Consider the following 20,612-nt stretch of genomic DNA (forward strand, 5'->3'; position numbering starts at 1 on the left):
AAATACTAAATTGGCTGGACTGTTTTTATCATATCCAAGAAATATACCTCTGTCGGCTTTAATATTCAATTTACTCTTTTTATCTATATATGCGAAGCAAGTTGAACCAAATATATGCATTCTGCTTAAATTTGTTTTTTTACCACAGAAAGATTCATATGGAGTTTTAGATAGTGTTTTGCTAAAGCACCTGTTGCATATATAGGCTGCTGTCATAAGTGTGTACGTCCAGAGGTTTTTGGGGAGTTTTGATTCAATGAGTAGGTATCTTGCCATTTCAAAAAGTGTCCGTCACGCTCTTTCAGCAGTTTCGTTTTGGAGTGGCCATCTAGGAGCTGATTTTTCATGCTTTATATGATGATTAATTAGTAAAAGTTTAAAGTCTTTATTGGTGAATTCCATACCATTGTCAAAGCGAATACACTTTACTTCACCGTAGGGAGCCATGTCAGCTAAATATTTTTTAGTTGCTAGCAGGGTATCAGATTTGTTCTTTAAAAAGTAAACCATTATTAAACCTGAATGGTCATCTACGAAATTCAACACATATCTATAGTGTTCTCTGGCCATCGGTTCCATGGGACCGTTTAAGTCACAATGCACCATTGATAGGATTTTTTTGGCCTTCTTGTCTGGTATCTTGTTTTGATAGTTTGTCATTTTCCTTTGCGTACAGACGTTACAGTTGAAGTTTTTTGATGTTTGTATTTTCATTCCATCAACTACAGTCGGCAACTTTCTGATCTCAGGAATATTGCAATGTCCAAGAATTTTATGCCATGTCTGTAGATCATGGCAGGCGGTTTTCGATGGGACTACGCTATTTAAATAATATAATCTTCCATTTTCTTTAATGTTGAATACAGTTCCATTTGGGTATACAAGTTTTGATTTATTGGGGCTAAAGTTTATATTTGCACCTTGTTTAGTAGCAGCTTGTACAGAAAATATATTTTGTTTGAATTTTGGGATTAGAAGAGCGTTTTCTAGAATACAGAAACATAGTTCACCTTTATTGTTCCTTAGCGAGATTTTAGCATTACCTCTTTTCAAAATGATATCATTTACTCGACTCCCGTCAGCTAGTTCTACAAAATGATTTTGTGGCTAAAAGTTGGGATCAAAACTGATAAAATCAGATTCCTTTGTAATCACATGTGCCGTGGCACCACAATTGACAAGAAAATTATTATTGTAGAAGCATTAAACGTACACAAAAATAAAAATGTATGTTCGCTAACAGCTCTCCACATTTTTAATGTAGTCGCCATTTTGAGTCCTGTATCTATATTGGAAACTCTTGTGATTAGGTCGTCCACAATTATAGCAAATAATTTTTGTACTTTTCTTAGGAGAAAAATTGTTTTTGGCAAAGTTGCGGTTTTTATTCCTGGCATGGGTATAATTTAATTTTGATGTTTTTATGTGTGTATTTTTGAATTTCATGATATTTGTAGATTCTTTTTTTTCTGTGATCATTTTTTCAGTTTCCTCGTAACTTCTGAGTGCTACCTTGAATTGGCTAAAAGTCATGGGTTTTTCTTTCTGGGTTATCATGGTGGTAAATGGCTTGAAATCACTCGGTAATCCCTTAAAGACCATGGAAATTAACAGACTGTCACTTATAACTTCACCAGACATTTTTAAAAAATTTGCAGTCTTTAGGGCTCTTATAATATAATCAGTAATAGTTTTGGCTTCCATTCGTTTTAGAGAGGTCAGTTCAGTATATAAAGAAATAATTTTGGGTTTTCTTTTCGATAAATAATGCTCTCTCAATATGTTAAATGCTTTGCAGCCATCGTCCAGGGCTTATCTCATTACTAGTGATAGACTTCGGTCATCTAAACACTATATTAATTCCGCAAAGACAGTTGCGTTCTGTTCAATGATGTCGAGGTCGTTTCTGTTTTCAGGTTGTGTTTGAAGTACTTTGTGTAGCTTTTGGATTCGTAGATATCCTAGAAATTTAACTTGCCACAATTCGAATTTTGATTCGGATCCATCGAAATAAAGACGCACGCTGGGTGCATAACCTCTAGAAGTGTAAGCCATGTTTAGTTTCAGAACAGTTTCCGATGGTTTGTTGTTCTACACAGGTCCTGAGAGGTGACTTGTTTGCAGTAGACAGTTCCACAGAGCAAAAGATTCTTACCATGTCGAGACGAGAAGAAAAAAAAAAACATGTGAAATTGCTACAGAAAAGGTTTAATATTTATGGAGCAATTCTGATTTCTGATTAGTCGGTAGCAGAACGTGAATTAATTCGATTCGTCAGTTCCTAGCAGCATCGTTTATAAATAGAATCGCCCGACTGTGTGGGATCATACCTCATTATGAATCAAAAATATTGCAACACACACACACACATATATATATGTGTGTGTGTGTGGATATTGTTGGATAATATATAAGAAAAAGATATAAAAGTTAACATCCAAATTGGATCTTTGGATTTTACCATGCAATTTGGATGTTAACTTTTATATCCTTTTCTTTAACATTTAATTACTCAATTTTTAATTGTGATTTTCCTTGTCTTTAAGTTGAACTGTTTGTTTGAAGTAAGATTAATGCTGTCAAAAATTTATGATAAAAACATCATAGAACTTTTCATATTTGATATGATGTACAAGAATTTTATTAACTACTTTAAAGGTAATCTTTATTTATCTTAATGAGTTTCGAAATTTCTTTGAATTTTTTTCTTTCTTTAATTCTTTGAATTAAAAAAAATTTCTTTTTTACTTTTAGCTTAACTTACTTTTATATTTCACCATTTCGTTTTTTAGTAATAAATGCTTCTCTACATTATAGACCTTGTGTCTAACTCTGCCCTTGTGGGGAGGCAAGTAAATAGAAAGTAATATGGCGCCTGAAAAACGTTTTTTAACCAACATAAAAATATATTTAAACCCTGAAGAATTTCCGCCATGCTCACTTGTTGTTCTAAGTTAACTGGCCACTACTTGTGTTTCAAACTTTAAAAAAAAGAAAAAAAAAAAGCGCTTTAAAATAGTAAAAACACTGAGGCTTTTTTCGTTTTGGATTGGAGGTTTCAAGCGCCCCAATTATCCCAAAGAACCAGCTATGCAAACACTTTGCAATATTTTTCAATCATTATTTTTAAAAAAATTCTTTACAATCAATTTTTATTTAAAATTAAATTATTTTCTAAAATATTTTGTTTATGTGTTTACATTTTGTTTTTAAGTAAAATTAAGAAATTAATTAAAAAAATATTGTTTACATCCATCTTCATTCAAAAGGGTTACTTTTCGGTAACTTCACTGGTTGTTAACCTAAATTTTCCGAATGTCAGAAGGAGGTTCGTCTGCAGGACCTACTTACTTAAGCTTCACAGATTTTTGTTGTTATGATTTTATCTGTTTTTTTTTTTTTGATATTTTTTTTTTGCCAAAATTATGACAATCGATAAGATAGAAAATTATTTATTCAAGAAAATAGAAAATAAACGTCTGTTTATTTTTACATCTATACATGAAAAGGCTATACACCAAAGAGAAGGACATGTTGCATTACGTGCCTTTTTATATAAAAACGGTCAAAGGGAGACAACTCAGGATGCTTTCTTTAACACATTCGCTGCTAACTATGAGTTAGCTTGTACCCTGGTATTTGCTGAGCCTTGCCCACTACAAGTAAACTCATAGTAACGAAATTCTTTTTCTATTAGTCAATGTGCATTTGGCATGTACTACGATAACTTTCTTTAGCTTGAACTGGCATCTCAAAATAACACATAGTGAAGTGATATTTATTTATTTATTTATTTTATCTTCTTACATCGATTGGTTTCATGTCTCGTCTGGAACAATTTTCGTTAAATAAATAAAAAAAAGTTATGCAAGAAAAATGTTTCAATAGATATGTTTCAGTTTATGAGTTATGCAATTAAATAAAATTTCAAAGAAGAAAAATTTATCATCTTGGATATTTGCTTAAAAAATTTACAGACATTTTTAAGTTTGTAAAAAAATTAGCTTAGTTTCATTGTAACTTTCCTTAACACATTCGCTGCCAACTACACATATTTTTGTACCCGGACATTTATTTAGCTTTGCCCACTATTAATAAACTCGTAGTAATGAAATTCTTTTTCTATTAGTAAACGCTCACTCAGCACATACGATAACTGTCTTTAACTTGAACTGGCATCTCAGAATAACACATATTGAATAATATGTTTACGAATTATCTCATATTTGGCCCCTGCCATGTATTATCTTTTTTCTAGCGAATACGTATATAAGTAATAAGTTAAATGATTCTCTATAAATAAAAGCTGACTAAAGTAATTTTTATTACAAAAAATATACAAACTGATATTCGTATTTGGCACACTAAGATATTTTCTTATTTAATTTGTCAAATACGAGAATATAATAAATAATACAAATTTAATAAATATTCCATATTATATATTATTTCACTGTAATTACTGCCTTCCGTAGTTGAATTTTTGGTCCAAAAAACGTGGTGAGATGACAAAACTACAGAAGGCAATAATTGCAGTGAATGCAGTCAGGAGATTCAGAGTTCCTATCCGCCGCAGTTACCACCTGACGAAGGCCAGAGGAATAGTTGGCCGAAACGTTGTGAAATAACTAAAATAAGGTGATAAAATAGTCCGCAATAAAAAATAAAAATTATTCCATATTATATTTACATGGACTTTATTTTTTGTAAATTGCAGAAAAAAATAGTTTGACAATGGCAATAAATTTAATAGAGCTATAGCTGGCAGCAAATGTGTTAAAATTCATGTCATTAGTTAACAGATAAAAAGAAGCAACTTCAAGCCACCTGCATACTTGAAAAATAATGATCAAACTCTTTGGTATTAAAAAAATCCACCAATATTGATATTTTCAACATCATTTTCATAAAGAAGTTAAAAATGCAGCTGAGGACAATTATGCCTAGATAGGATAAATTGATAGAAAATCGATTAAAAAAATTTGCTTCTCACCTGCTGATGCACTTAATGCTGACCCGCCATAAATGTCTAATGCCAGGAAAGAGTAAGAATAGCCATAAACAAGAATGGTCAAACCAATCAAAGTCACTGACTTCAAAAGAGCACTCAAGACTTTTGGAGCCAAATCAGAGGATTCCTGAAAATAGAAAGTACGATAGAGATATTTTATCGACTGAATAATCCTGCTTGGACCTCCCTTAGCAAGACCATAACAGTGCCAATATACGGAATATAGTGGCCCTAGAATACATTTTTTTCAGGTTATAATGTGGAATACAATGTTTTTCCAGCCCCTGGTTACGGTATTTGCTCAGTCTTATGGTGTTATTTATAATGTTATTTGATTATATACATGTGTATTATATGCTGTACTGTATTTTGTTACTAATTTTTAATGCCGTATACCAGGGTTTTATTGTATTGTGTCCAGGCGTAAAATACACTTAAATATGATATTTTAATTTTTCCAGATTTCGTATATATTATTATAGAATAATATATACGAAATCTGCACAAAAGTCGTGATTTCAAAAAGTAAAAATTTGGACAAAAGTCGTGATTTCAAAAGTAAAATAATAAAAGTATTTGAGTGCCATCAGCTAGAATTGAAACCGAAACTGTAGCATTTAAAACTGGTGACGCATATGAAATGATTAAAAATTAAAAATTGAAAATAAACTAAGATGAATGTACAAAATGTATAACAATTTTTTCAATTTTTACCCATTTTTAAAAACTATTTTAACCAGCTAAAGACCCATAAAAGAATGGTCCGCAAAAAATCTAATCATTTCAGCCCCTTAGCAGCCTCTGCAACTTTTAATTTCGGAGGAGATAGTTTGAAAATATGGAGACAGACAGACAGACATATAGCCTTTTATATATTAGATTTTTTTGTTTCGGTCAATGTTACCTTCGATCTTCTTCACACCTGAAGAAGATCGAAGGTAACTTTGAAGATCGAAGGAAACATTGTCAACCTCGGGAATTTCTAATGGAAACCCCTAAATTAATGGGTGTTGCATGCTCATTTTATGTTGGCCATGACTGGGAGGTTGGTTGTTTGGTTGATTGTTTTTGTTTTACGGCATATCAACCTTTTTCAGGTTATTTAATGCTGAATCTAGTTATTTTGAGGAACGATTTTTAATGGAGTATATTTTTTTTTTTTTAAGTCAGATTCTATTTAACCCATAGTTGGGACCCTAACAGGTACTATCACTCCGGGTCAGAGTGGCCCTGGGAGCAATGGCAATTAAAGGGTGGCTCCACACTCCCCAAGGCCCGCAAGGTGGGGCCTCACCATCGGATATAGTTTTAGGTCATATCCAGGACCAGACTGGGAGGAAGTCATAAGGAATTAACAATTATAGATTTGTGTGTCACCCGCACTGACGATTGAATGAGTACAATCTCAGCATTTTGCAACTGCCGCTAACGGCGTTAAATATCTAACTTATCGGGACCAAGTTATTATTTCAATATCTGAACACAGAGTTTCAGTTTCAACTGAATTACAAAATTTTCCTTGCTGCGAAAAGAGAGAGAGAGAAAGAGAGAGAGACTATGATAAAATAAGCAGCAATATTTATTACATTTACAGAGTTGTCAGATATGTTGATTTGGACTTTAAACAGCATTTGTGCATCTCAATTTTATAACAACTGTCAACTTGGGCTTTGATAAAAACTCGATTCGTGACACGCTCTAAAAATCGTCAGGTTTATAATAACAATATTTAAATTATGCTTACAGAAAGGTAAGCATAAAGTTTTCAAGCGTGGAAAGCTTAAGCTCTTCCCAAAAGGGTTTTTATCACTGTTCCACACATTTTCATAGTTGTATTATTTGGATTCATCGGACTACTTCTTCCATTGACTGAGATTGTCGGACTGACTTCCTCATCTTGGTTGTTATTGTCATAACGTTTCGGCCGTTAGGCCGGAGGGCAAAACGGCCGAAACGTTGTGACAATAACAACCAAGATGAGGAAGTCAGTCTGACAATCTCAATCAATGAAAACACCTCATCTCAAAAATACAGACAATTACTACTTCTTCCATCTTGCGTGTTATTTTCATAACATTTCGGTTGATATAACCTCCGACCTTCTTCACGTGTATCTTGTCTGCAAGGACCTATGGCACAGTGGATAAAGTGCTTGGTAAAATTCAGTTATCAGTTACACTCTTCAGGAGGTTGAAGGCGCAATATCTTATTTATCAAATCACTTAATACTTATTACTTACATTTGCTTGTTCTTTGAGCGGCTTGCCCCTCTGTAGCAATCGAGAGAAGAACAAGTAACCACTTTCCTCGATGGGACAGAAGATGAAACGAGCAGCAAGAGAACCCAAATTGTGGACAACGTCGTAAATACCTGAAAAAAAGAAATTTTTTTCGAATAAATTTGAAACTAGAATTTTGATAGTTACTGTTATTTTGTTTGAAGTGATATCAAGGTGATACCTATACAAGACCTGGCGTGAATGTCGCTAGTTCGGATCTATGACCGGGAACTGTCATGTGGGAACCTTTGCAGTACATGCATCTTTTTTTATGCTTTCACCATGTGCATAAATCCTTTATACGAGGTGCCTTCAATAAGTTTCCAGACTTTTTTACACAGGCATTTAAAATTGTTGTAGATTCTTGAAAATTCCGTATGTTATTGCTATACATCTTATGAGATGAATGACCAATTTTTTTTATGATTTTAGGTTCAAATCAACAGCTACAGCAGGAATTAGAATACATCCTACTAAAGCTCGATTGTCACAGTTAATGAATCTGGCAAAGAAAAATCTCAAAAGGATTTATTCGACTTGAAATAATTAAATTTGAACAAAGGCCATTACAGTTTCAATGAACTGACAAGACATTTTTTTATTTTTATTTTTATTACATTTTCACCCCAAACAAGGCACATTGCAACTTTGGTATAGGGGGCTACTATCAGGGGAGACAGCTACTGGGGCACTATGTAGGGATTTGGGCAGCAAGATGTTAGTTCACGTTGCACTTGAACTTCTGCATGTCAGTACAGTTGGGGAAGCAGTGACCTGGAATGGAATTCCAAAGTCTAGCGGTTCTGGGGAAGAAACTACCGGAGTAGAAAGATCTTTTACATCTAGGGATCTCTACAGTGTGGGGGTGGGATTTTGCAGCTTGTCGGGTTTGTCGAGGGTGTTCACGTCGTGGGGGCACAAGTGCTTGCAGTTCATCAGAGCATTCACCATTAAAATACTTGTAGAACAGGCAGAGGGATGCAACGTTTTGTCGATGGGACAGAGGCTGAAGCTTAGATGCCAGTTTAGGGCCTATCAGATTTGCGACTCTCTTTTGAACCCTGTCAAGGAGCGAGAGACTAGTAGCCGATGCACCAGCCCAAATATGACAGCAATACTCCATACATGGGCGAATGGTTGCCTTATAGAGGTACAGGATACTTTTGGGTGTTAGTAGTTTTCTAGCACGGTAGAGAGAGCCCACCTGTCTGTTGAGATTGATGTCTTTTGCTTACTTTTACTTCATAGTTCTCAGAAATCAAGCTGTCATCTCCTCCTGATCAGGATATATAAGTGATTGGGGAGCATTTGTGAATTTGATATTCCCATGAAACTTTCTTCTTTGGAGGAAGCCAGTTCAACCCACCCAAAGTGAATGCTGCTTTGGTAGTGGCTGTAGCTCAACTCCCTACCTAGATTGTCTCTGTAAACATCTCTTATTCACAGTAGCCGCTTACATTTCAGTGGCCATTTGCATTGTTTGGGGAGAATATAAGCAAAAAAAAAAAAAATAAAAAAAAAAAAAAGGTGTTACCTTGGTCTGCAAATGAGAGAATCTTAAAGATTGTCATGACGTATTTCTCACCTGAAACAGAGAAAAAATTCAATATTTAACCAAATCAATATCAATTAACTAAACTTTTTAACTTGTTAGAAACAGGAAAAAAATTATAGCCTGTTGATTTAGAATGTGTGTTTTATGTGAAACTTTAAGTAAATGTGGCATTATGGTGACAGCATTAATCCCTAACTGTACATCAAATGGATACCATATATAGTTTGCTGCACCTTATCATAAAGTTCCATATAAAATTCCAATCCAGATCGGCTCAGTCTTTTCCAAGACTTTCTAAATAGTTTCCAAGAAAACTGGAACAGACAGATAGACTAAGACATCTCTATGTGTATTATTATTCTCATCTTGACTGATTTTCACAACATTTCAGCTGATATAACCTCTAAACTTCTTTAGGTGTATCTTGTTGAACTCAGGAATGTTTCTGTCGAACTCGGGAATTTGGACAGAATTTTCACCGGAACCCTTTATTTACTTCATGGGGGTAGCATGCTCTTGTTCGGTCAGCTATGTAATTCGCAAATGTATTTTTCTTCGGTCGCTCACACTGAGGATTGAAAACTTTAACCTTCAGAAGAGTATCACTTTTACAATTGATTTTTCCCAGTACTCTATCTAACCACTGCGCCACGGGTCTTTCCAGACGATTCTAATACGAATTTTAGGAACCGTAAACCTATTTTTATTTAAAGTTGTCAATTTCAATATTTATTATTAATTATAACTATACATTAATGTATCTCTCTCTGTATATATATATATTAATGTTTTTACTTATTACTTGTATATATTATCTATTGTTTATAATTACTGGTTCCCATATCGTATTAAATTCTATACTAGGTCTACTTAGCAGCATATGTGCTGCTTCTTTCAGTCGTCTTACTCTTCATCGTTCCTCTCTGTCTATAATTTTTACTTCGTCCCATAATGGTAGATGGTTTCGCTTTTCCTTCCAGATATGGTCAGCTATGCCTGATTTTTCAGTCTCTCCACATACTACGGCTTTTCGATGTTCTTCTAACCGTACTTTCAATGGACGACACATTTCACTTTTGTATAGTTTTCCGCATTTACATAGGATTTCATATACACAGTTCTTGGTCATTATTTTTTCTGTAGGGGGCGTGACTCTCACAAGCTTTTTTCCGGAGAGTTGAATCACTCCTCAATACTGTCCTCATGTCATATGGATTACATATTCGTTGAAGCTTTTCAGACAAGCCCTTCATATATGGTATACAAACTGTGATGAGTTTCTGAGTGATGTCCTTTTGTGTTTGATCCAGATTTCTTGGAGCTGATGTCATGGTCTCTGGATAGTTGTTTCAGTGGAGGGTTTCCATCTCCTCTTGATATGCACTGATGTTACTAAATATTGCTTTTGATACACCTGAAGAAGTTCAGAGGTTACACTAACCGAAACGTTGTGAAAATCACACTCAAGATGAGAACAGTAGTCTGATGAATAATAATACTAATAACCAATCCACATCTCAAAAATTCAGAATATTCCCTATAGACTCCATAACAGCTGAAATTTCACACAAATGTATTTTATCTATTTGGCAGTGTTTTTAGATAGGTTTTATGTTGGAATACCTTCAATAAGTATCGATAATCAATAATTGAAAAAAAAAATCCGATGAAAGAAGGCGATTTTAACCAAAGTTAACACCTTACACAGCCTAACATCACAAGCGCATTTGAGAAGTTTTATTACCATACAAACAGAAAGGCCCAACATATAAAATCATTTAATATGACAGAGTCATGTTTGAAATGAATGTTTCCGTTTAACGCACAATTAAACCATGATAGTTGACTTTTCTTATTTTAAATTTTTTCAATCAGTTATATATAAAAATAATTTTATAAAATCCAGATTAGGTTCTGTTGTTCCATGGCAGGTGCTCGTCTGAACTCCAATCTCTGGTCCCCCCTCGCCAATCTTTCACGAAAAACACCAGTCTAGCAGAATCCACTGTGAAATTTCCCCCACTCTTTTTCTGTGCCTAAATCAAGACGTGGATTCCATGAACAAAGCTTCTTTCTTAGAACTGCATGCCTGTGGAACTCTGTTCCGTCTGCCTGCTTCCCACCTGACTACAACTTGGATGTGTTCAAGTCCAACGTTAACAAATTCCTAATGAACCGTCCCCTTAAGTAAACACTTCATCAAATCTCCACACTAACGTAATGTACTTGCAATAACCCTTATCCCTGAGTGGCTTCCGGGTCTTGATAAGTGGTGACCACTGTGTAAAAAAAAAAAAAAAAAAATATTATGAACTTAATCACTGCAAGAAGGCATGTGAAGCTTCCTTCAGTAATGTGTCCCCAACTAGAGCATGCAATCAATCTATTTGATTGAAAAATGGTCTATTTCACCGATTTTGATGACAATAAAAAATATGGGAGTGTGAAACATTCGTTGATCATCATTCAATCCTAGGCAATGTCAGGTTTCCCTGCTAGTATTATAGATAATGCAACTCAAATATCATATTGCAAATATTGTTGCATGAGAATAATATGTTTGTATTTTCTTTTATATGTATGTTACCACCTTCCACACCCATTCTAGAAAATAAGATGATCCAGTCATCAAAGATTTTTAAAAATATATTTCTGGTTAGCTATTTAGATAAGCCAAAAGCCACTCAAAGATAAAAATTAATGAGATTTTCAGCTAGATAATGGAACAGTACAGTGAAAGGAGCCATGATTAATTCATTGGACAACTGTTAAATAATGGACCAGTCAACGCCCGAATATACAAGGAGAATTGAAGTAACAAAACTCTCAAGTGATGTCGGATGACCAGATAAAAAAGAGCAAGCAACCTAGATTCTGACCTCTGATGTAAACGTCAATGCTAGACAAAGGAACACTTGATTTGTAGTTATAGAATCAGAATAAAAAAAAATGGTTTTGGAAAAAGGTCAGGCAGTTAGAGAGAGAGAGAGACACACACACGCAAGGAATCAGGCTGTCGTCACTACTCTCATCTCTAACTGCTTCAACCACATGCTCAACTCTCAAATAATAAACAGACTCGTTTTTGTTTTTTGATAACACAAATTGTCATTTTATTGTTAACACAGCTATACACTCACATACACTGAAAACATGCAGGGCTGTCTTTTATACATACATTGCAAGAGATGCGCTCATATGCAACACTACTTGACAGATATTTGTTGACATTGAACTTGAAAACGATCATGTTGTAGTCTATAGAGAAACATTCCCATAGTAACAGGTTTCACAAATGAGAAATTCTAGGAAGGAAACTCTGTTCATGAAAGTTGTTTAATTTTATGTACACAGAGTAAGTAAGCAAAGTTCTTTGTAGTGCAGGTAGTAAAAAGAAGTTGATTTTATTTGGGGGGACTAAAGCTTGAAGCTCAATTGAAATATTGATGGAGTAGGGAAAGGTTAGTAACGTCTCCTTTGTGAAAAAGATACTGCAGGGAAGAGGAGGAGAAGAGGTCATTTCTCACTGGATAAAATGTAATAAAAAAAAAAGAAAAGAAAAAATTTAATTGTAGACAATCTGGTGTCGACGAGTGGCAAAAATTACGATTTCACTTATTTCGAAATGAATTGTTTCTAAATCGAATACAATGTCATAGAATTCAGTCATAACTATTGAATTAAAATTGGTATTAAAGTATTTACTTAAAAATTATTAACCTGACAATTATTTTCATGGTAAGACAGAACATTTACACAAATCATTTACACAGTTAAAAAAACACATTTATACAAATCAGGATCACAATTACACTGTTTAAAATCGCATTTACACAGATTAAAATCACATTTACACAGATTAAAATCACATTTACACACATTAAAATCACATTTACACAGATCAAAATCACATTTACACACATTAAAATCACATTTACACACATTAAAATCACATTTACACAGATTAAATTCACATTTACACAGATTAAAATCGTATTTACACAGATTAAAATCACATTAGCAACAAGAAAAGAAACCCGTTCTCCATTTCCTGTCCCTGTTAACCGGATATGCCTGCATCAGCAATTTTTGCCTGAAGATAACTGCTGACTGACTTTCGACAACCTAAAGAATTTTCCTGACTTCATTTGAACACCGTCCAATTTTCTTCCACTTAAATAAATCCTTTTTAGTTATAAAATAAAATATGCATCAAGTGCGCTTGAAACCAAATCACAACGTAATATTAGAAAATAAACAAATATTTTACTTGTTTGAAATTTATAACATAAATATATTTTGGAGCTAAACTCCATCCTCAGTATGTTGTTTGTTTCTTTTTTTTCATCTTCTTTGCCATGTTGTAAAAGTTGAAGAAAGAAAAGAAAAGAAAAGTCAGTTTGTAAAGAGCCATGCGTTGTATCTGAGCGGTTGTATTTTGAAATGTTGGAACAGTGCATAGGTAACGCGAGAATAACGTCAAGGGTGTGATGATGGAGTCTACCTCCGAAATATTTTTATGTTATAAATTTCAAACAAGTAAAATATTTGTTTATTTTCCTAATATTGTGTTGTGATTTGGCTTTCAAGCGCACTTGATGCATATTTTATTTTATTCAAATTAAAACAATGTTTCTATTGAACTCTCATTCTTGACGTTATTCTCGCATTACCTACGCACAGTTCAAACATTTCAAAATACAACCGCCAGATACGACGCGCGGCTCTATACAAACAGACTTCTTGCTCGAAATTTACAATATGGCAAGGAAGAAAAGAAAAAAAAGAAACAAAACACCACGCTGACGATGGAGTCTACCTCTGAAATATATTTATGTTATAAATTTCAAACAAGTAAAATATTTGTTTATTTCCTAATATTACGTTGTGATTTGGTTTCAAGCGCACGTGATGCGTATTTTATTTTATTTGAATTTAAATCAACATTTCTCTGCGGAATTCACACCCTTGACCTTTATAGTTATGTTTTGTTTTTCTTTCCATGCATCATTTACTACTAATACATAAAAGTGCATCTTACGAAAATATAAATCTGCTTAACATTATATGAAATCTTTAAGTTCGTTTAGAGGAAAAAACAAAATCAAAGTAAAAAAAAAAAAAAAAAACCTTATGCCATGCATAAGGTTTTAACTCACCTCTTTCTAGAAGCACGCCACACTAATCAATTGAATCACCAGGGCAATTTAGAAGCTATTAACTACCTAAATCAGAACAGATTGCTGCTGCCATTTTGGCTAGAGTCTTTCTTTCTTTCTCTCGTTTAACTTTTTCTTGACACCTTTACAGTAAAATATACGTCAGTCAGTGAATCTTGAAAAAAATGTTTGTTATTAAAATTGTTCTTAGTGCTATTGGTGACAATGGGATGACTTTTGAGTGTGAGGGTAAAAGCTCCTCTGTTTTCCATTTTATATGACTAATAAAAATTTGGAACGGAACCCTTGATCCATGGCAGTAGCATGCTGTTCTTTAAGCCATGACCGCATTTGTATTCTTAGTACTGACCGTACTGAGGATTGAACCTACAACCTCCAAAAGAGTGTCACTTAGAACTGAATTTTATTTAGTACTTTATCTGTTACGCCACAAATTCTTGCAGATAATTCTAGTATGTATATTAGCTACATCTGTAGATTGAATAAAATGTGACAATGACACTCAAGATGAAAACAATAGTTTGGATAATCCAAATAATGCAAACTCATAATAACTGTCTGTACATCTGCTGTGCCAACAGACATTAGCTTCTGTCATTTTTCTTTTTACTCTCTCTGCCTTTGCTTTTTTCTTTATTGGCATCCTTTATCCCACGTCTTCCGTCTCTTCTTCCCTTTACAGTTGAATGCGAGTCTGGTAAACCTTGAAAAATTGTTATTAAATTTGTTCCTGGTGTCATGGGTTGGAGGATTTCTGAATGTGAGAGTGAAAGTTCTGCCACTACAAATATGTAACTAATCAAAAAATAAAAGATAGATCAGGATTAAATATTAAGATCTATTGAAAATACATTTTTTAGACCAATATTTGCCTTATATGACTCAAAAAAAAAATGCAATTAGATATCTTTTTTTTTTTTTAAATAAAACTTAATGATGAAAATAACTGTTTTTAATCCAATTTTTTTTTTTTTTTTTTTTTTTTTTACATGGGGTCACCACCTATCAAGGCCTGAAGGCCACTCAGGGATAAGGGCTATTGCGTGTACAGTAATCAATGAGATAGTATTGTAGTAATCATTAGTATTGGGGGTTTTGATAGAGTGTCTTACTTAAGGGGGAGGTTTGTCAGGAGTTTGTTTATGTTGGACTTGAAGACGTCCAAGTTGTAGTCAGGTGGGAAACAGGCAAGCGGCAGACAGTTCTGCTGGCGTGCAGTTTTAAGAAAACTCACTATGTTAATGTGTGTCAGTTTTTTTTTTTTCCAAACTACATCTCCTCAGAGACACAAGATTGCACAGCGGCATGATGCAGGTCAAAGGACTGCATTTTTGTGGACCATTCTTGCATGGGGTTTTAGCTAGTAAAAATAGTCAAAATTTAAAAAAAAAAAAAAAATGGAACTTAGCAGGCATAAGTCAATGCGCTTGTATGCATGTGAAACTACACATTTATACATTATAGTTGGTTAATTTTCAACTATTTATCTATTTGAGGATAGCTCAAACAGTAACAACTAAGGTTGGAGCGCTAAATGTTTTGGTTTTGATTCTAGCTAATGGCACACAAATTATTTTTTTTTTACTTTTGACACAGACGCATGTATGGGAGCTGTAAACAAATGATAGAGCCGTGTGCAAGATGATGTCACAGCAAGGAAAAAGATTATGAAAATAAGAATGTGAGCGCAAACCAGGGACCACGTTAGAAAGGTGAAAATAAATGTCTGTTGTTTCAACGGAAAAAAGTGACTTGAGTTATTCCTAGTCTTTGTTTTCTTGCAACAAACTCTAATATGCGTGTAACACATGTAACGTTACACTATATATTGGGTACAATATAATACAGAATTGATTCTATAATAATAAATACAAAATCTGCATAAAGTAAAATATCATATTTAAGTGTATTTTACAACCGGGAAAAACTGGGCACCCAGCTAGTTTATACATAAGATAGAAAATACAGAAAACTAGACAACCTGCGCTCATTGGGCCATTGTTATGAACAAAAAAGAGAGAGAGAAAAGGAAAAAAAAAGACATGGAAGAAAGAAAAAAGAAATAAAAAGAAAAAGAGAAATGAAAGCAAGAAAAAAGAGCAGAAGAAAATTTACCTTTGGTGAGAAATTGTTTAAGAAATGATTGTTTTATAAAACTCCAAGTCAAAAGGGCTAGTTTATACATAAGATAGAAAATACAGAAAACTGGACAACCTGCATTCATTGGGTCATTGTTATGAAGAAAAAAAAAACAAGAGAGAAAGAGAAAAGGAATAGAAAAAAGACATGGAAGAAAAAGAGAAAAAAATGGAAAAAAGAAAATGAGAAAAGAAAAAAAACGAAAACAAGAAAAAAAAAAGAAATGGAAAAAAGAAAAAGAGAAAAGAAAAAAGAAATGGAAAAAAGAAAGCAGAAGAAAATTTACCTTCGGTGAGAAATTGCTTAAGAAATGACTGTTTTATAAAACTCCAAGTCAAAAGGGCTTGATCATAATTGATGAAGTGCTGAAAAAGAAGTAAACACAATTATCAGTAAACTTATACTAATAAGAGTGACGGCAGTGATAATCAAGATTGTCTGCTCTTTGCTCTTCTGGACTCCCGGTTTCTGTTGTCCATTTTGCTGGATGGTCAAGTGAACAAGAAAGCCATTCTTAACATGGAGAAAGGAGGGTTTACATCCTCCAAGAAGAAGATAATCATTAATCAGAAAGAACTAATGCAATAAACATACACAAATGAACGTTCACAAAATAACTGTACCATTTTTCGATATAAGGTTCCATACTGTTTTTACAATTGTCACGTGTTTAGAATGTAGGTCGTCTGTGAAATAGCGATGTAAAAATGATGCAAGGTTTAACAATTTTATTTAACGATTTATGAAGAAAGATTAGTAGGTGAGTTGCTGGTTGCGTAATGAAGTTTTGTTTATTTCCCAAGTGTTATAGCCGCCTCTCCAGTCTCTGCCAAAGGGAATTGTTTTGCAAGTCCAAGGGCAATAACTCTTTCTTTTTCTCCTTAGGTAGATCCTAACAATAACTCATATCTATAAATATTTGAACAACGCAGCAAAGGGATAGACGCAAAAAGAGCCTTGGGATTCAAGCTAATGGGTTGAGTTTGGGTGGAAGATATGTTTCTCTTGATATGCAGATTAAATAGTAATGTAGAAATTGCTGGATGACTAATGATTAAATTACCGTTAATTACCATACACAGTTGCTAACATTTCTTGTTCAGTGTTGCTAAGGTTTGTGTATCAGTCAATGTTTTGGATCCAAATTCAGCTGGTTTGCCATATAGGATCAGTGCTATTCCCAGGCCCTTCTGCAAAGAATCCACCTCCAGTGATGTGGATTTAGTTTGTTCATAGTATGAAAGGCATTTATCGTCTGTAATTATTTCCTTGAGCTGGTCATAGCAATTTTGGTGGTCAAGGTTCCAAATCCATGATTTAAAAAGACCACGCAATGAGTGAACCTTTTCAGCAAAGTTTGGGATATTTTTGTTCGATAAGATCAGATTTTTCAGGTTGTTGTTGTTCAGTGGAAGAAAACTCGTATCGTTGTATCTCTCAAAATAAAACATTTGTTTTAAATAGTCGTTGTGGTTTTCGTGTGGAATGAAGAACGGTTTCTTGCAGTAGTTGTAGAGACTGCGGCTGGTGACAGAACCAAGTACTGAATTCAGACCTAACAGACGAACGGATGATCATGATCTGTGCAGTGAATTCATGCAGACATATTATCTTTAATTCTTACATAATCCCAAGGGTGCTTCATGGTAAATAGTTTTTTTTGGAAATGAAAGCCCCTGACTTGGTCACCCTTGAGCAAGATGGTTCTGTACGACAATCTTCCAGTGATTGTGCCTTTAACACGGTAAGTTCAAAAAAAGGTGTAATAAATAATAAACTAGACAAAATACTGTTAGAAATTCGCTCAATATATGTTACCGTGACATAACTTGACATATATTCGGTGGTTTTTTAATAGTATTTTGTCTAGTTTATTATTTATAACACCTTTTCCCGAACTTACCGTGTTAAAGAGAGAGTCGGCCGCCATTTTGAATTTTCCAATATATTGGTAAACACTGTATGCTTTTCGAGCTGAATAAACATGTTAAATTGAATAAAAACACGAAAATTATATCAAGTTAGGTAGAAAAGTAATTTATCTTGCCTTTGATAACATTTATTTGTTATATATTTGTTTTTTGACATCTTTTTCGAATCTATGTGTACAGTAATAGCTGATTCCACTATAATACCTTGCGTTGCGTTGGTGTGAGTTTATCTGGTACATCTCTGCATTAGAAATCTAAATTTTGTTTATATAAACAAAAAAAAAAAAAAAAATGATTAGATTGCACTAATTGGAGATACCGAATCATAATAAGTTTTAGAACCTATGAGTGTTTATCACTTTTAGAGTACACCATACTTGATATACCGAAGATGTTTTGTACAAAATTTAATGCTAATCTTGCAAGTATTTTTTTTAAACCTATAAACAACGAACAGATCGACAAAAAAAATACTCAATGCAATTCTCAATTTTTTAGATGAGATATGAATGTTTTTATTTCAATTTAGTTGAAAAAAAAAAACATGAATTTCATACCTGACGATGGGCGAAGGTTTCAACGACTGAAACGTTGTGCTAATAACACTCAAGATGAGAATAATTGTCCAAACAATCAAAACAATACAAACAAAAAAATACTTCGTTATAATTAAGGACTATGACAACAGCATATTCTCTTCATTGTTTTGACTCTCGAGTATATATCAGACACAGTTAATCAACTGAGAACCACATCAATCAATATAAAAGCATATAAGATATTAATGGATACACACTCAAGAGTCAAAACATTAAAAGAATATGCTGTTGACTTAGCCCTAGTTACAATAGATATGGATTATCTTTAATTCTTAATTGTTAAATAATCTCATGAAGGGTCGATGGATTATAATGCTTGAGATTACAGAAGAAGAAAATATGAAAATCTACAAACCTTATTTTTGATAAATTTTGGGAAAAAATCGCGAATTCCTTTCAATGGGAAATCGTCGTTCTTTTTTCTGATGCGTTTCGCATAGAAAGCGAAATAAATATAATAAGCCAAGACGTAAGCCAACATCGATACGACCTGAAAAGACAAAACTTTACGATGGAGAAACAATGTAGAATTTGATTGGTAAACACAATTCAGATGATATTCCTCTGATGTACATACGAGACGCCTTCAATAAGTTTCCAGACTTTTTTTCGTATAAGCACTTTTATTGATAGTACACACATGAAACTCTAGTCCCCTCCAAAGTAATCTCTGCAATGCACTTGTACCGTTCGAACAACTTCTGGAAGGCCCCATGGAAGTACTCTTGCGCGAGCGTGTCAAGGACCTTTATCACAGCCTCTTTCATCTCCTCAATTATCTCATAACTACAACCTCTAAGGTTTTCCTTGAGCTTAGGGAACAACCAAAAGTCATAGGGAAGGCGAGGAACTGTCTCGATGCCCATCTTGGTCAAATAGTCTGTGAGCTTCTCTGAGCACCCTTGGAACAAACTTTATGCAAATCTTCCACATCTTCAGTTTCTTGCAAATAATTGTGTGTACAGTTCCCACACTGACATCAAACTGTGCACTTATTGTCTCTACAGACACACAATGGCCCTTATACATGAAATTCTTTATTTGGCCAATCAATTCTGGTATTCTGGCTTCCTTGCTCCTCTCACACCTCACATAATCCCTCACTGACTCCTTGCCTTCCTTGAATCTCTTATGCCACTTAAAAACTGATGCTGGATTCATACAAGAAGGTCCAAAAGCAGTCTGAAGCATTCCATACATTTCTGTGGCATTTTTCCAAGTTTAAAGCAGAATTTTATTGTATATGATTCTTCTAAAATGTCCTCATGTCCAGATTGCATTTTTAAAATTCATCAGCTGTGACAATCAGGGGTATTAGTAGGGGGTATTCCAATTCTTGTTGTAGCTGTTCATTTGAATCTGAAATCATAAAAATTGGTCAATCATCTCATAAGATGTATAGGAATAACATACTTAATTTTTAAGAGTCTACGACAATTTTAAATGCCTGTACGAAAAAAGTCTGGAAATTTATTTAAGGCATCTCGTCTGGAAAAAGTCTGGAAATTTATTTAAGGCATCTCATAAATTGAAAATTATGATATGTAGAGAGGGCGGTCAATAGGTCAGTGACCCCGAACACCCATTGACGTGGGAGGGCATCCAAATAACAAAAGAAAATAAGATTATAAATTTTTTAATTTCAGCACTGATGAAATAAGTTTTGGAGGCTAAATATACTATCAGAAATGGATGTTGGCTCTTATAACACATGTCCATATTTACTTTTGTTGGTAGGTATTATTATAGAAAATAATAAAAACAAATAAATAACAGATCTAAACATTGTGTGTTTGCAGTGCATACGATTAACAGGCTTGCAGCAAATGAAAAATATTAAACTATAGAGAAATTCCCTAAGATAAGAGGAAAAAAATGCCACAGAAATGTATGGAATGCTTCGGACTGCTTTTGGACC

At 33.8% G+C, this 20,612-nt stretch overlaps 1 protein-coding gene across 1 annotated transcript in view; it reads right to left on the bottom strand.

Moving 5' to 3' along the window:
• The window catches only part of LOC145265508 (man(5)GlcNAc(2)-PP-dolichol translocation protein RFT1-like), a 66,168-nt gene that overhangs the window by 22,251 nt on the left and 23,305 nt on the right, over positions 1-20,612 (bottom strand). The window contains exons 6-10 of the mRNA XM_080121410.1: positions 19,050-19,184; positions 16,451-16,529; positions 8,825-8,875; positions 7,252-7,382; positions 4,994-5,138 (exon numbers count right to left, since the gene is read on the bottom strand). Of these exons, the coding sequence (XP_079977536.1) occupies positions 4,994-5,138; positions 7,252-7,382; positions 8,825-8,875; positions 16,451-16,529; positions 19,050-19,184 (541 nt within the window). The remainder of the gene's footprint in view (positions 1-4,993; positions 5,139-7,251; positions 7,383-8,824; positions 8,876-16,450; positions 16,530-19,049; positions 19,185-20,612) is intronic.

The sequence above is a fragment of the Euprymna scolopes genome, chromosome 40, assembly GCF_053919585.1.
Source record: "Euprymna scolopes isolate OS-2025 chromosome 40, ASM5391958v1, whole genome shotgun sequence".
Classification (NCBI taxonomy): domain Eukaryota; kingdom Metazoa; phylum Mollusca; class Cephalopoda; order Sepiida; family Sepiolidae; genus Euprymna; species Euprymna scolopes.